The sequence below is a fragment of the Mustela erminea genome, chromosome 5 (assembly GCF_009829155.1).
Source record: "Mustela erminea isolate mMusErm1 chromosome 5, mMusErm1.Pri, whole genome shotgun sequence".
In the NCBI taxonomy this organism is placed as follows: domain Eukaryota; kingdom Metazoa; phylum Chordata; class Mammalia; order Carnivora; family Mustelidae; genus Mustela; species Mustela erminea.
The window spans coordinates 94,617,689-94,634,232 of record NC_045618.1 but is presented as its reverse complement, the minus strand read 5'-3'; the positions used below and the strand labels follow the sequence as shown (position 1 = coordinate 94,634,232).

General features: G+C 38.4%; 1 protein-coding gene across 3 annotated transcripts in view; it reads right to left on the bottom strand.

Annotated features, from left to right (window-relative positions):
- Positions 1 to 15,120, bottom strand: part of PRPF39 (pre-mRNA processing factor 39) — a 38,015-nt gene extending 22,895 nt beyond the window's left edge. Inside the window, exons 1-2 of one of the 3 annotated variants that reach the window (XM_032344130.1) lie at positions 14,950 to 15,120; positions 161 to 507 (exon numbers count right to left, since the gene is read on the bottom strand). In XM_032344130.1, the coding sequence (XP_032200021.1) occupies positions 161 to 478 (318 nt within the window). In that variant the 5' untranslated portion in view covers positions 479 to 507; positions 14,950 to 15,120. Of the gene's footprint in view, positions 1 to 160; positions 508 to 14,640; positions 14,895 to 14,949 lie in introns of those variants that run through there. The other 2 variants (XM_032344127.1, XM_032344129.1) reach the window with 2 other exon arrangements.
- Positions 15,121 to 16,544: the final 1,424 nt, after the last annotated feature.

Genomic DNA, 16,544 nt, shown 5'->3' with positions numbered 1-16,544 from the left:
ATAGGTACAAATGTTATAAAAGTTATTTTAAAGCTAAAAAATGTACATATCTAATGTTATTCAACTTAATCTGAAAATTGTTTAATTACAAAACAGTAAACCTCATCTGCTATTACTTGATTCATCTGTCCCTTCTAATCCCATTTAAATAGTTACTAACCTCCTGTTCTACATACTGAAGCAAATATACCCAGCCTGTAAAATCCTGAGGATTGCTTTCTACAGTTTTCCAGAATTTTTCATACTCTGGAGGGAAATTTGCTTCTGTTTCTGTCACTGGAAGGTCCACAGCATTTGTTACTTCATTTTCTTCTGCAGCTGCATTCACATTAGGAGATCCATCAGGGGACTGTTCCATTTCCGTCACATTCATAATCTCAGTACTGAAATCAGCAGACTGTTCTACCACTACCTCTGAACTGTTGCCTGTGCTGCCATTACTAGAATTTCTGTACTCATCCATGTGAGAATTTTGCATATTTGTTTATGTTGTCTTCAGTTAATGATCTGTGGAAACACAAATAAAGAGCAACATCTTCCAAATGTTTATTTGGCATCATGAAAACCACCTTTTAAAAGCCCCAGCTACCTATTAAAGAAATATATTAACTTCATTCTTGATCTCTGAACACTGGAAAAATTGAATCAAAGAATCCATGTATATTAAAGAGTATGTGTATATTAAATTGGGGAAAATGTTGAAATTGTTCTCTAGAAAAATTCCATGAGCCATTTTCAGTTGCCTATCCAATATCCTCTCTTACCATCTTCCTAGTAAAACCTGTTTCTGGTCTGAGTAACAAAATATCTAGCCCCATGTGGGAATCATGAGACTGAAAAGGATATCTACTATAGAGCTCTGGGAAAGATTTTGCTTTTCTGACAAAAAGGGAAAGTCACAAATAGTGTAGGTTCTACCACTTTCTTATCACCTTGAATGTGAACATATCTAAAACAACCTATGTCTTTAAAGCAGTCAATAAGGAATTGGCAAGGAAAAGTAAGAAATGCCGGCCCTGACGTTATCAGTTACTAATAACACAATGCTAATTTCACACTATGTGCAAAAATAAGTCCCTATTTGTTTAAACTACTAGGAATAGACAGGTTTTCTATTACTTGCAGACAAAAGTCCTAACTGATTAACCTACTAACAATGCATGCACCTCTCGTCAGCACTAAGTATCATAAAACCTAATTTTTGTTTATTTGATTAAAAAAAAATAGTACCCTCATTGTGATTTGCATTTAACTACAAGAAAGCTGAATTTCTATTTTTTTCTTAAATGCCTTCACATCCTTCACTCATATTTTCTATTATATTACTAATTTTTATTCTTATTTGTTTCTACAAGCTCTTTGTGAATTAAGAAAATGAGATCTTTATAATATACATTATAAAACATTATTTTTAGTTTTTCTTACTAGTTTTTTTGTGTGTATAGAGGGTATCTTGTAAACGTCAAGCAGCTATGAAATCCAAATCTTAAAACATGTTCAAAACATTATTTCAAAACATAGTATGAAGCACATTTTATCCCAAAAAAAGGAGAAATTTAACATGTTAAATCAGGAGACCTTCTGAGGCTGAATCCCACTGGAAGAATTAACTATAACCAGGTAAATCTAAGGAATGTTTAAAAAAAAAAAAAAAAGTGGGAATGGATGCCTGGGTGGCTTAGTTGGTTGAGCATCCAACTCTTGGTTTCGGCTCAGGTCATGATCTCACGGTCCTGGGATCAAGTCCTGCAAGGGGCTCAATGCTCATGGAAATCGGCTTGAGGATCCTCTCTCTCCCTCTCCCCCTCACCTTTCCTCCACTCATGCATATGCATGCACTATCTCTCTCAAATTAAAAAAAAAAAAAAAGGAGTGGGGGAGGAGAAGAGAAAAACAAGGGAACAGGGGTAGTTTGGGTGGAGACAAAAGTTAATGCCTAATGTATGTCTAGTACTATATTACATTCCTGGTAAAGAATATTTAAGTATAACAGAAGGTCCTTACTCTAGGGCTTATTAAATTCATTGGGAAGAGACTAAAAAACGACAGGCAAAACAGAATTTTTTTTTCTTTAAAGATTTTATTTATTTATTTGACAGAAGAGATCACAAGTAGGCAGAGAAGCAGGCAGAGAGAGAGGAGGAAGCAGGCTCCCTGCTGAGCAGAGAGCCCGATGTGGGACTCAATCCCAGACCCTGAGATCATGACCTGAGCTGATGGCAGCAGCTTAACCCACTGAGCCACCCAGGTGCCCCCAAAACAGAGAATTTTAAATGAAACAAAGTGAAAGTTTACAGAAATCAACTGAAAATTACAGCCATCTAGAAGGGCTTCATGAAATAAAAAACTGGGTCTTAACTTTGAAAAACTGTAAGTTTTAGGACAATAGAAAGAACAATTATCCAGAACAGAGAAAAGCCCACTTGACAGAAAAATCCTTGACAGTCGACAAACAGATATAAATTAGAACTGATTCGAAGACAAGAGAGACCAGGTTTTATATTGGGGAAGAGGAAAGGTAAGCAGCAGAATAAGCAGGGAAGAGTCAGAAGAATCTGAAAAGAAATGATATAAGTAAATCTATAGATACATGTGATGAAAAATAATACAAGAAGCAAACCCACTTGGTACATAGTAAAAAAGAATCCAAAATACTAGATTATGAGAAAAAATAAGTTCCCTTCCCATTTTCCATGTTTGAGGCATTTGAGGCCCTAAAAAGGCAAAGAAGCTTTCAATTTTTTTTTCTCTTCTTCCCCTTCCTTTAAAGAAAAGACACATTTGAAGATTAATTTTCCATATGCAAATTAGTCATTGATTCATGTCTTTTTATTTCAAAGCCAATGTCAAACAAACCAACAAGAAAATGTTGGTTGATAGAGTCTGAGTCATTTACCATCAGCCCTATTCTAATACTTAAGTGGAACATAATGGCTTCTTCTGCAATCAGCAAATTTACCACACCCCTGCATCTTCAGAGATTATCAATTACTCCACACCCTGTAATTAAAATGCTGTAAAAAGAATTAAGAACATCATCCTTACCCTTAGGGAGATCATTTTTCTGATTACGCCAAAAATCACAGAGCCAAATGAATACACTAAAGTTATTTTTTTTATAAATTATTCCAACATATTCTTTATAACATGGTAATTAACTAGTCCCACTTCATTCTTGACAACAACCAATAACTTCCAATTAGCAACATAACACTGCAAAGGGGCAAAAATATCAAAAGGAGACAATTGTGGTTTTAGCACAAAGACAAACAAACCAACAGAAAAGAACAAAGAGCCCAGAAATAAACTTTTGCATATATAGTTAAATGATTTTCAACAAGGGTAGAAAATCATTCAACAAAGAAAAGGCAATCAATTTTTAAAAATGTGCTGGGAAAACTGGATATTCACATGCAAAAGAATGAATTTGGAGCTTTACCTTATACCACATACAAAAATTAACTCAAAATGGATTAAAAGCCTGAATGTAAACCTAAAAATAAAAAAATTTTAGAAGAAAACATGGAGGAAATCTTCATGATATTGTACTTGGCCATGATTTCCCAGAAATATCAAAAACAAAGGGAACAAAAGTAAAAACAGACAAACGGACTATATCAAAGTTTAAAACTTTTGTGCATCAAAGATCTACAGAATGAGGGACGCCTGGGTGGCTCAGTTGGTTAAGCAGCTGCCTTCGGCTCAGGTCATGATCCCAGCGTCCTGGGATCGAGTCCCACATCGGGCTCCTTGCTCAGCAGGGAGCCTGCTTCTCCCTCTGCCTGCCACTCTGTCTGCCACTCTGTCTGCCTGTGCTCACTCTCTCTGACAAATAAATAAATAAAATCTTAAAAAAAAAACAAAATAAAACAGAATGAAAAGACAAGAGAATAGGAGGAAATATTTGTAAATCTTATATCCAATTATGGATTACTATCCAGGATATATAAAGAACTACAACTCAGCAATAGCAACAACAAAACAAAAAACTTGATTTAAAAATGAGCAAAGGACATCAACAGTATATCTCCAAAGATGATATACAAATAGCCAACAGCATATGAACACATGCTCAACACCAATAATCAATAAAATGCAAATCAAAATCAAAACGAGGTATCACATAACACCCATTATGATAGCTACTATCAACAAAAAAAAAAAAATCCAGAAAATGATTCAACTACTACAGAAAACAGTATGGAGGTTCCTGAAAAAATTAAGAGAACTATATACGACTGAAGAATCCCACCTGGTATATATCCAAATTACTGAAAGCAGAGACTCAAACAGCTGCATGCACACCCACATTCATAGCAGCACTATCCACAATAGCCAAAGAGGAAACAACTTAAACGTCCATTGACAGATGAATAAACAAAATGTAGTATATACATTGAAATATTGTTCACCCTTTAGGGTTTTTTTTTATAGGGGGAAAAGAAAGAAAGAGAGGGTGTTCAAGAGTGAGCAAGAAGGAAGGGGCAGAGAGAGACTCTTAAAAACAGGCTCCATGCCCAGCGGGGAGCTCAAGCAGGGCCCAATCTCTCAACCCTGAGCCTATATCAAGAGTCTGATACTTACCCAACTGAGCCATCCAGGCATGCCTATTCAGCCTTTAAAATGAAAGAAATCCTGTCATATTCTATATGGATGAACCTTGAGGACATTATGCTAAGTGAAGTAATAAGCCAGTCTCAAAAAAAGACAAACACTGCATGATTCTACTTATATGAGGTATCTAGAGTAACCAAATTCATAGAAACAAAGTAGAATGCAGTTATCAGGGAATGGAGTGAGGGAGAAAAGGGAAGTTGTTTAATGCATGTAGTTTCAGATTTGTAAGATGAAAATTTCTGGTAGTCTATATACAACCATGTGAATATATTTAACATTACTGAACTACACACTTAAAAATAGTTAAGGTAAATTTTATGTTATATGGCTTTTATCATCAAAAAAAAAAAAAAAGGTAAGACAAGAGTTTAATTATAACTAAATTAGGGGGCACCTGGGCAGGTCAGTGGGTTAAGCCTCTGCCTCGAGCTCAGGTCATGATCTCAGGGTCCTGGAATCGAGCTCCGCATTGGGCTCTCTGCTAAACAGGGAGCCTGCTCCACCCCGACCCCCGCCTCTCTGCCTACTTGTGAATCTCTTGTCTGTCAAATAAATAAACAAAATCTTTAAAAAAAATATAACTAAATTAGCAAATATAAAGTACAAAAGACTAGGAATTAGAATTTCCAAATACTTTTTAAGATTTTATTTATATGAGAGAGAGACAGAGATAGCAAAAGAGTGCACGAACAGGGAGCAGAGGCAGAAGTAGGTTCCCCAATGAGCAGGAGCCTGATAGGGAGCTCCATCCCAGAACCCTGGGATCACGACCTGAGCCGAAGGCAGATGCTTAACCAACTGAGCCATCCAGGTTTCCATCCAAATCCTTCCTTCATCAAAGATATAGTATGGTAAATATTAAAATGAACAGGGGGTAAGGGGAGTGAGTCCTAGTCCTCTAGCTTAAGAGCATGTGATCCTAGTCAGACTTTCTTCCTCACTTCTAATTAGGGACCAATAATACTTGCATTGGGCTATTGGGAACATCAGATGAGATAAAAGCATGTGGAAGTCTATAAATTCACACATATGAAAGTATCACTGAAAACAACAGTTTCCTCAAATAGCACTTTCCAATCCTGATGTTATACTTTAAAATAACTACGGAAAAGACAAAAAAATTCCACAACACACTTAAATTTTTTTGAAAAAGTTTTCAGAGGAGGAAAAAAGCTGTTGCCTTTCTTCATAAATTAGCAGACAACAGAGTTTATCTGGAGGTCTATCTTATTTGTTGTTTTTAAATTTTAGACATTTTTTGCTCTATTAGGTAAGATTAGAATTTAGCTATTATACCAAACATGCCCCTATAACTTCCCTCTCACAAACATGATCTAATTGCAATCAGTGTGGAGTTAAATCAACATTCAGGTTTACATTAGTATGCTTATGTAAACATTTTTTCCCCAAGCTATCATGTATACTATAATTACATTTAATTACATTTCCTTGCTTCTACCTCTTTAAATCTTTCATTATTTTCATATGCTTGGTTTTCTCTGACCATTGACCTCAAACTCCTGAAGAGCTCTTATAAAATTCCTTCAGAAACAACCAACACTCAGGGTGCCTGGCTGGCTCAGTTGGTAAAGCATGCAACTCTTGATCTCAGGGTCATGAGTTTGAGCACAGCATGTGGCACAGTTTACTAAAATAAAAACAAACAAACAAACAAAACAACGGACACTCATACTATCAAGTCCATTTTCCCTTTAGGAGACATCCTGTTTGAAACAATATAACCTTCTGCAGCAATCCAGACTGGTTTGCCTTGTCTAAGTTTGTCTGTTCTATTTGACCCAAGGAATTCCTTTAACTCCTTTCCTGGGCTGAATCTCATTTACAACAGCCAAACTATTGTTCATTCTTGATTTATTCCCTCTTTTAGAAAATCATTTCTATAAACTTCTGAAAAAGCATATGAGGAGTGAAAAAATTAAGACTTTTCAATGCTAAAATCCTCATAATTGAATGATAGATTGTCTAGGTATAAAACTCTAGAATGAAAATAATTGCATAAGAGTTTTAAAGAGGAGGCACCTGGCTGGCCCAGTCGGTGGAGCCTGAGACTCTTGTTCTCAGAGTGGTGGTGAGTTTAAGCCCTATATTAAGCATTCAGATTACTTAAAAAAAAAAAAAAAAAGTTTTGAAACAAAAATATACAGTTTTGAAGGAATCTTTTCATTGTTTCCTAATACAGGTGTTGTTATTATTTTTTTTTTTTTTTGAAAATTTATTCATTGGAGAGAGAGTGCACAGGAGTGCAGAAGGGAGGGACAGGAGAGGGAGGGAGGGAGAGAATCCCAAGAAGACTCCACCCTGAACATGAGCCCAACACAGGGGCTCAAGATCCCAAATCCCCAAGATCACAACCTCAGATGAAGCCAAGATTTGGGCACTTAACCTACTGTCCACCCAGGTGCCCCTAGGGTAATGCTATTGAGAAAACTCCTCTATATGAGACATGTTTTTTTCTCCACAGTAGCCAGCATTTAATCCAAGTGTTCTGAAATTCCAAAATGATGTGCCTTAAGTCTTTTCTACTCATTCTGCTGGTATTCATTCAGAAGGCCTATTTTAATCTAAATATTTACACCATTCAATTCTTACATTCCATATTTATCATTTATGTAATAATTTTCTTCCCTCGGTTTTATCTTTGTTGAACTCACATTACTCAGTTGTTGGGACCTCCTGGACTGATACTCTACTTTTCTTAGCTTTTCCTACATTCTTCCCTATCTTCCTTGACTCATTCTACTCTGAGATCACTTTTACTAGGTTTTTAATATATGAATCAAAATTTTAATTCCCTTTTTTTTACTCTGAATAATCCATTTTAGTCTCCTATTCTGTTTCAGTGGTGCAATATCTCCTGCTATCTCTCTATAAATCATTTTGAATTTTCTTCTGTTCTCAGACCTGTCTCTTCTGTGTGTTTTGGTCTCTCAAACAGAGATCTTCAAACTGCTGTTCAATAAGTGTGATGCATCACACAAAATCAGAAGCTAGATAAAGCTTGAACCTCAGTGCAGGATGGCATTCTATTGAGGGGGAACTCATTAAATGTCAGTGCTTCACATCATTTCCCTGGTGTTACGTTTTCCCAAAGAAGAATGCTTCAACTTAAAAAAAATATGAAGAGACAATAAGCATTCTAGGAGCAAAGAAAAAAAACAAGGCTAGTTATCTTACCATTCAATATGTAAACTTTTATTCAATTTCCCATTTTCATCAATACCCTTCACCCCTGTCTCAACTCTCACCAGCTATGTCAAACCTTCTCTGGTTCCACCCTTTTCAAATAATAAACATCTAGTTTTTTGCTGGCTATATTATATGGAAAAGAAAAATGGAGGGTCTTAAAAAAAAAAAAAGTAGGGCCTACACTACTCCAGACTTTCAACTAATCCTAGAATTTTTAGCCCTACTCAGCACTTTCATCATGAGAGGCACTTGGTAACCAAAATTCCTGAGCCTTTCTGGAGTTTTGTGGGAAGATCCTTCTATTTCTTATTAACTTCCCTCTCTGCAGGTGAAGAACTGAATGCAAAAAAATGAAAACCTAAGTTCATCAGTGAAATCTACTCTGTTTCTTCCAAAACATTTAATTCTCATGTTGACACTTCCTCTTCTGTCCTTTGACTTTTAGGGTTTACATGATGTTATTTTGTTTTTATATTATTTTTTATTTTACTGAAATTAGGTTTACAATTATGCTCAACCCTGTTCATTTAGTATTTTCCCATTCTCAAAGTATTTGTTTTGTATCTCTTCTACAGCACTCCTATAGTGGCTGAAATCATTATTGGTCCTCTTCCTTCCCTTGGCCATAATGGAGAAAGTATCTCTGCTCCTAGCAAAGGTCACACCCTGAATTCATGATTTGATCATTTCTCCACCCATCTCAATAGTGGTTCCTAAATTATCTTTACTCTCCCCTTATCAGTTTCTTTCAGTTCTTAAATCCAACAGCCTTCAAGTGTAAATGTTTTTCTTCTTCTATATAATAATTCATGACATACATACGACAACTTAGCTTAAAAACAAATGAAGGATATCAATCAAAAGCTATGTTAAGGATTTGGATTTTGTTCTAAGGACAAAGCCAATGAAGTTGTACAAGCTTGTTATCTCTACTTCTGTAACCTCCATTTACTCTTCAATTTGGTTTCTTCATCACTCTCTAAAATTTGCCAAGGTCACAACTTCCTGATGTACTATTTACAGCATCCAACAGTAATGATGACTTTCTACTTGTAAGATTCTCTTTTATTGATTTTCTGACACATCACATTCACCTAGCTTTCCCCCTACCATTCTGAAGAATTTTTTTTCTTCTCAACAATCCTGTAAGAATTGGTAGCACCCAACATTTTGTACTCAACTCTCTTCTCAATCAACACTCTCCTTGGGCTGAAAATGTTCTTCCCTTTGATATATTTCTTTCACTTGTCTTCCGAGTCACACCATCACCTCTTTCTACCTCACAATCATGCTTCCTCCCAAGTACTAGTCTCCTGAGGCACTCAATCTTTCTTTCATCTATTCCTTCTCTATCTCCATTAACTCCCAGTCTCACAGTTTTAAATACAAATACTAATTACATGCCAACTCCCAAATGCTATCTCCAGCCTTTTTTTCCAGACTCCAGATCCATATATTCAACTGCTACTTTTATCATCTACACATACAGAGCCATTTCAAATTACAAAATGTCCCTAAGTGAACTTCTGATCTCTTCCACAAAACCTGCTCTATCCACTGCCTTCCCCATATCTGCTAATAGAAAATCCCTCCTTTCAGTTGCTCAGGCCAAAAATCTTGAGAATCATCCCTGACTTTTCCTTCTTTCGTACCCAACCACTTTGTTATGGAAACTTTCATATGTATTCAGAATTCCACATCTTCTAATTCTAATTCAAACCACCCACTCTCACCTAGAATACTATTTCAGTCTTCTATAACCTTACATAGGTCTCCTGCTTCATCCTTTTTGCTGCACCCACCCTACCTCCCTGTCCCCAGTCCATTTTCAGCACAGCAGATAGTATTCTTTCTAAAACACAAATAAAACCATGCCACTCCACTGCTCTATCTCACAGGATAAAAGTCAATGTCCTTGAAATGGCCCACTGTCTTCCTCCTGCCATTTATCTTTTGACCTCATCTTCTCCTACTCTTAACCAATTCAGCCCCATTTGCACTGGCATCTTGTTTTCTCTAAAACAGACCACACTCTCCAGCTTTAGAGCCTTAAATTGGCTGTTTCCTCTACCAGAGGGATTTTCTCCCAGATGCCTTCCTTAACTCCTCCTTTAATGATATGTCACCTTCTCAGGGTGTCTGACTCTTAATTTCACCTCAGGTCAAGATCTAGGAGTCCTGAGACTGAGCCTGGTGTGGGGCACTGTGCTCGGCAGGGAGTGTGCTTGAGATTCTCTCCCTTTCCAAGCCCACGACCACTCCCTTTCTCTCAAATAAATAAATCTAGGGAGGAAGGAAGGAAGGGGTGGGGAGGAAGGGAGGTTGATAGGTAGGTCACTTTCTCAGTAAGACCTACCTGGGTAATCCTATTTAAAATTTTAACTTGCTCCCATTCCCAGCGTACATGATCCCTTTTACTGTATTTGATCTCCTTTACTGTCCTCTATTTTTTTCTTTTATCCATAATATTATACTCTAACATAATAATTTACTTATTTAGAATACCCTAACATAAGAATTAACCATCCCCTTCTTTTTATTCACAGAAGTACTGCTGTAGTTTAAGTAATCAGTATCTCCCCACTACACCAGTATTTTTCAAACTGTAGACTGCTTCAGACAGCTTTTTCTCCTCTTTTGCAAATGAAAAATAAAATGGAAAAAATTTTATCAGACTGCTTTGCACACAGTAAGGGTATATTCTTTTGTGACATTTGCTGTGACTACACACACACACACACACACACACACACACACATACTCTTCAATTACTGCATACTGAGCTGCCTGGCACACTGAAGACACTTATTTGTGAAAGAATGAATGAATGAAAGTATATCATCATATACTGCTACGATTTCAATTACTAGCTATTTGTCATAATCCTGAGACACCATTTATTGAACAAGTATTTTGATGAATGCCATTTACCCATTTTAAAGAATAGGAAAAACAAAACTGACTAATATTAATTTGTCTAAGGTTATATAGTTAGTAAAGCAAAAAGACAGGATTCAAACCCGTTCTAATACCAAAACTCTCCCTATTCTCTACCAACTTCTGCAGCCAAGAAATTCTCCTTTTGTTAAAGTTTGGTTTTGTTTTGTTTTCCAGTTCAGCTCCTTTCCACTTCAAGGCCTTAGTGTACCCAGTTTCTTCCATCTGGAATACTCTCCCATCCCCTACCCCACCCCCACTTAGAACCTTCAACCTAGCTGAAGCCTACTCATTCTTCTGCATGGGAAGTTTAAACACCACTTCTTAGAAAGTTTTCCCATACACTCCGAATTATCTAGGTTCCCTCCATGATGCTCCACAGAATTCTTTTTCTCCATAGCACAAATCTCATTTGTGGTACTCGTTTGGTATCATCTTTCCACCTAGACTACAAATTTCTTGTGAGTCGGGCCCAGATCTACCAATACACAGGAATACAATATACCAGGAGATCCAGTACTACAAACTCAATTCACTGAATAATAAATAAACGGTATCTGAGTCCTCAGTCCTCCCAGAATAAAAATTAATATATTACTTTCATAACCAAATGAGAGTACTGGAGCTTTAGGAGTGGTCCCTGGGTGGCTGAGATGGTGAAGCATCTGCCTTCAGCTCAGGTCATGATCCCAGGGTCCTGGGATGGCCCCAAATAGGGCTTCCTCCTCAGCAGGGAGCCTGCTTCTCCCTCTCTCTCTACTATTCTCCCTGCCTGCGTTCTCTTGCTCTGTCAAATAAATAAATAACATCATTTTTTTAAAAAAATAAAGTACTTGGGCTTTAGGGTCCAAAAGAATTGAATAAAAGATCTGGCCCAGGGGCGCCTAGGTGGTTTCATCAGTTAAGCATTTGCCTTTGGCTCAGGCGGTGATCCCAGGGTCCTGGGATTGAGCCCTGTGTCAGGCTCCCTGCTCAGCGGGAGCCTGCTTCTCCCTCTCCTCCCTGCTGGTGATCTCTTTCACTCTGTCACTATCTCTCTTCCTCTCTCAAATAAATAAATAAAATCTTAAGGAAAAAAAAAAAAAAAGATCTGGCCCAGTTACTCATTAGGGAACACTGAGCAAGATACTTAACCTCTCTAAGCCTCATTCACAAAATAATCACAAATACCCTGCCATAAAGATTAACTATCCTCTTCATTCACAGTGCTATTACTACAATTTCAGTAATTATCATCTCCCCTCTTTTTTTAAGTTTATTTTAGCAATCTCCACACTCAACATGGGACGCTAAGAACCCAGAGATCAACAGCCACATGCTTTACTGACTCAGACAGCCAGGGGCCCCTATTTTATATGGCTTCTCGAGTAATGTTTTTCAAATTTCAGACTGATTCCAATCAGCTTCTCATTTTTTTAAATGGAAAAATACAGAATTGAAAACAATATATCAGAGTTCATGCACACACTAAGGGCATGCTGAAATACACACAGAATGCAACTACTGTTTATTGGGATGCAATACTACATGCACAACCTACTATGGGTCACAGTAAAAAAAACTTGAAAAACACTGCTATACTACTGCTACAGATAAATTAATATTACTGTAATATTAAAATGAGCAGAACAGAGACCGTGGTTTTATTCACTACTGTGTTCCTAGAACCTAAAACAGTGTCCTGTATGTAACAGCACATTAAATCTCTGTTGAAAAAGTGAGTGACAACCTGGTCCCAACTTAGCTTTTCAAATATACTAACCCTACAGTATTCCTCCTCATTGCTTTTTACAGGGCTCAATATATTTTTCATTCCCGAACCCTGGCTTACTCTATTCTCTTAGACTAACAAACTTTCCTTTTCTCAACTCACAAACCAATCAATGCCCTTCTACATTTCACTTTCTTATAAAATCGTATTAGAGGCCCAAGTCCACAAGCATGAAAGGAAACACGATAAATTATAATGTGATTACATATACACTAAAAAATACAGTTCTACATCATACATTCAACTTTTAGTTTAGTTAGTTTAGTTAGTTAGTTAGCAAATGTTAAACATTTCACTAACAATTCAGCATGCCATCTTAAAATTTAAAAGGTCTTCTGGAGGATCATTTAACCCATACTTAATTAAAAATGTGAAGTCTAATTTAATATCTTCTCTCTTAACTCTCTCTAGGCCTCAAAATCATACCATGTATTTTTCTTTTCATAAACAAAGAAACACAAAAACATCTAAAGTCATCACTAAGGACCAAAAAATCAGTTTGAGTATTGCAAATCAACTAGCTTTCCAATCTACAAGTTACTCTGTTCCTCATCCTCAGATAAGCCAATTTGAAGACACAAATTGTTAAGAAGAGACTACCATAACCACTTGTTTGGGAAACTATTTTCAGAGGCTAAGTAGAATGTCCACAGACTGACTTTTTTTATTTTTCTACATATTAAACACTTAATATTTTCCAGAAACTCAACCTTGTATACATATATTTACATAAATGACTGCATCACCTCTAAGTCTTTGGGGGGAAAAAAATTACCATTCGATAGGAACTACTTTCTTTCTCCTTTGACTATTTTTCACACACATACAAAATCCTGTTTCAAGCAGATTAGTTATTAACGTACCACAAAAGGTTCTGTTATTTCTCTTTATGATGTTTAAATAATCTCTACACCCACTGTGGGGCTTGAACACTGATCAGGAGTCACATGCTCTACTGACTGAGGCAGCCAGCCGCCCCTGTTCTTTTTCTTTAAGACACATGTGTACACACACCTTTCATCATTTGATTTATAAAATTCTTTTTTGGGGGTGCCTGCGTAGCTCAGTCAGCTAAATGTCTGCCCTAGGCTCAGGTCATGATCCCAGGGTTCTGGGATTGAGCCCTCCCTCAGGCTTCCTACTCAGGGGGACTCTACTTCTCTCTCTCTCTCTGCTGCTCCCCCTGCTTGTGCTCTGCCAAATAAATACATAAAATCTTAAAAAAAAAAAAAAAAAGTCTTTAAAAAATAAAATAAAATTCTTCTTCTTACTCAACTATAAGTAAACAAGTAAAAATATTACCAAATACTCTGACACTAATTAGCCATCTTTAGTCAATGCCTAATTATTCCAGAGTTCATAATCTCCGAATTAAGAGTTTTTTAGCACAACTCCTTTCGTTCACTTTATACCTACCAGAAGCTGAACAGTGGAAAGTTCCAACTTTTGCAACTCTAGAATGAGGTTATAAATGGGAGGGGGGGAGGGGGGTACCTGACAGTTGTTTTTTTCAATCTACTTAAGCTCCCAGAGAAACCAAAACACTTCAGTTCCAACATGAGCTTCGTATTTCCCTGTATAAAATGTGTTTTCTTAAGGTTCAACCTTCCCAGCTGTAAAAAAAGTTTAAAGTATTTCTGAACATACTGGATCAGTTGCCAAATAACCTCAAGTCCTTAAAAATAAGGCAACATGGGCATCGAACCAAAACAATTCAATCGGCATAAAATAATACAGTATTATAATCATCAATAACAGATAAAGAGCAGTACTACGTAGTGTCGGTCTCTGATTACAAAAGGTAAGCATTACTTTAAAACAGGTGTCTTTAGAAGATCCTAGTAGGATCCTTAGCGTCTTTTTTTTCTGATTCTATCCTATGCTGCCAAAGCTCTGGCTGATCTTTGAGGTGCTGTGACTCAGGGTCCCAACAGCATGGCTTGCGTAGTCGGAACGCGGAACGCGCCACTCCAAGGCGCCTACAAGCTTTCATTAACAGAATTTGAATTCTCTCAATCCTCTGACGGCTACTATTGAGCCCCTTCCACTTCCAGTCACCCCAGCACACTTGTTTCCAGCCCTTGCGGAAGCTAGGGCTTCAGACTTACCCCCAAAACGCTTCCTAAACCAAGGTGGAGGCCCGCATTTCCCCGCCCTTCATAAGGCGCACTCGTCAGAGAAACGTTTGGTCTAAGAAAAGAAACCTCACCCTGCCCCACCCAACAGGTGGGAAGGAGAAAGGAATGTACAGCTGGGAGCCGAGGCCAGGCCGGGCCTCAAACAGGGCGCGAGAGGGAGGCCGCAACCCCAGCGCGGCCTGAACTGAAACAAGGCAGGCCCCTTCCTGCCCCACGAAATACCGCCCCCCACCCCCGCCACTCCGCCCGGCCAATTCCAAAACGCCTGCCCCAGCTGACCTGACGACGGATGCCACTCAATGCCATGAGCCGCAGTCTGGGCCAACCAAGTCGAAGATGGCACTTCCACCGTCTCCGTCCCACAGACACCACAGCAGCCTCCACAGGAACAGGGCCGCCTCGCCGAGAGCAGGCGCGCATGCGTCGGTGCCCCCGTAGGCGAAGGAGTCACGTGGTAACACCGCGTTCAGGACTCGCCTTCCGCGGGATCCTGAAGCGGGAGGGCGGGGCGGGGCACGCAGAGGGCACGCAGCCCCCGCCCCTTCTCCTCCGGGTCTCGAGTCTGCACCCTGAAAAGATCGAGCGGCTGTTCCTGATGTTTTTCACCCCTGTGGGGACTTTCTGAACCAAAAGACAGTGTTTAGGGCCTTTTACATCCTTAATCTTAAACAGCGCTCCACGCCCTCCAAAGGAAAATACTGTCTTTTGCGACAAATCTCAGGTTTTCCCAACAGTTGCCCAGGTTTTATCCCTTTACCTAAACGTGAGGAGAAATTCAGCCTTAAATCTCTATAACTCAGGATGATAAAGACTCTGGGTCCTCTCAGTTTTCTCAAGAGGAAACATTAAAAAAAAAAAAAAAAGGAAACAAGTTAGGGGCTTGGGGAATTGATCATTACAGAGTTATATGAAATTATCCTCGGGACAAATGAAGGCTGCTTGCACTGACAGTTTTAGCAGTCCTCTTCAGTTAGGTTCTCATCCTTGCTTTTATTTATTTACTTATTTATTTTTTTAAGATTTTATTTGTTTGACAGACAGGAGATCACTAGGCAGGGAGGCAGGCAGAGAGAAAGGGAAGCAGGTTACCCGCTGAGCAGAGAGCCCCATGCAGCTTGATCCCAGGATACCTGGATCATGCCAGGCCATGATCATGAAGACCGAGGCTTTAACCCACTGAGCCACCCAGGTGTCCCCCAATCCTCGCTTTAAAAAAAAAAAAATTTTTTTTTAATCTGGCCTCTCTCCTATTTCTGTTAAAAGGTTCCTGAATTCACCCACCACTTGCCATGCAATCTATTGAAGGTTCAGTAGTATCACAATTGGGTTGCGAGTTCCTCCTTTGGAATCTGATTCCAGAAGTATCTCTGAAGATAATGTTTCCCCTCCACAACGTTGTTAACCATAAATCCCCTCAATACCACCTTTGCTTCCAAATATCAAAATCAGGGGCTGGCTGGGTCAGAGGAGCCTGTGTCTCTTTAACTCAAGGTAAGGAGTGTGAGCCCCACTTTGGAAGTAGAGAATACTTAAATAAATTAAACCCTTAAAAAAAATCAGTCTTCTTCAAATATCATATGATCTCACTGATATGAGGAATTTGAGGGAGTGGTGTCAGGCACTGTAGTGGGGAAGTGAGGGAAAAATGAAACAAGATGGGACCACTGAGGGAGACAAACCTAAGAGACTCTTAATCTCAGGAAACAAACTGAGGGTTGCTGGAGGGGATGGGGGTGGCCCATTGGGTGGCTGGGTAATGGACATTGGGGAGGGTATGTTCTTGGTGAGTGCTATGAATTGTGTAAGAGTGATGATTCACAGACCTCTACCCCTTAAACAATACATTATATGTTAATATAAAGCCCAGCAGGGAC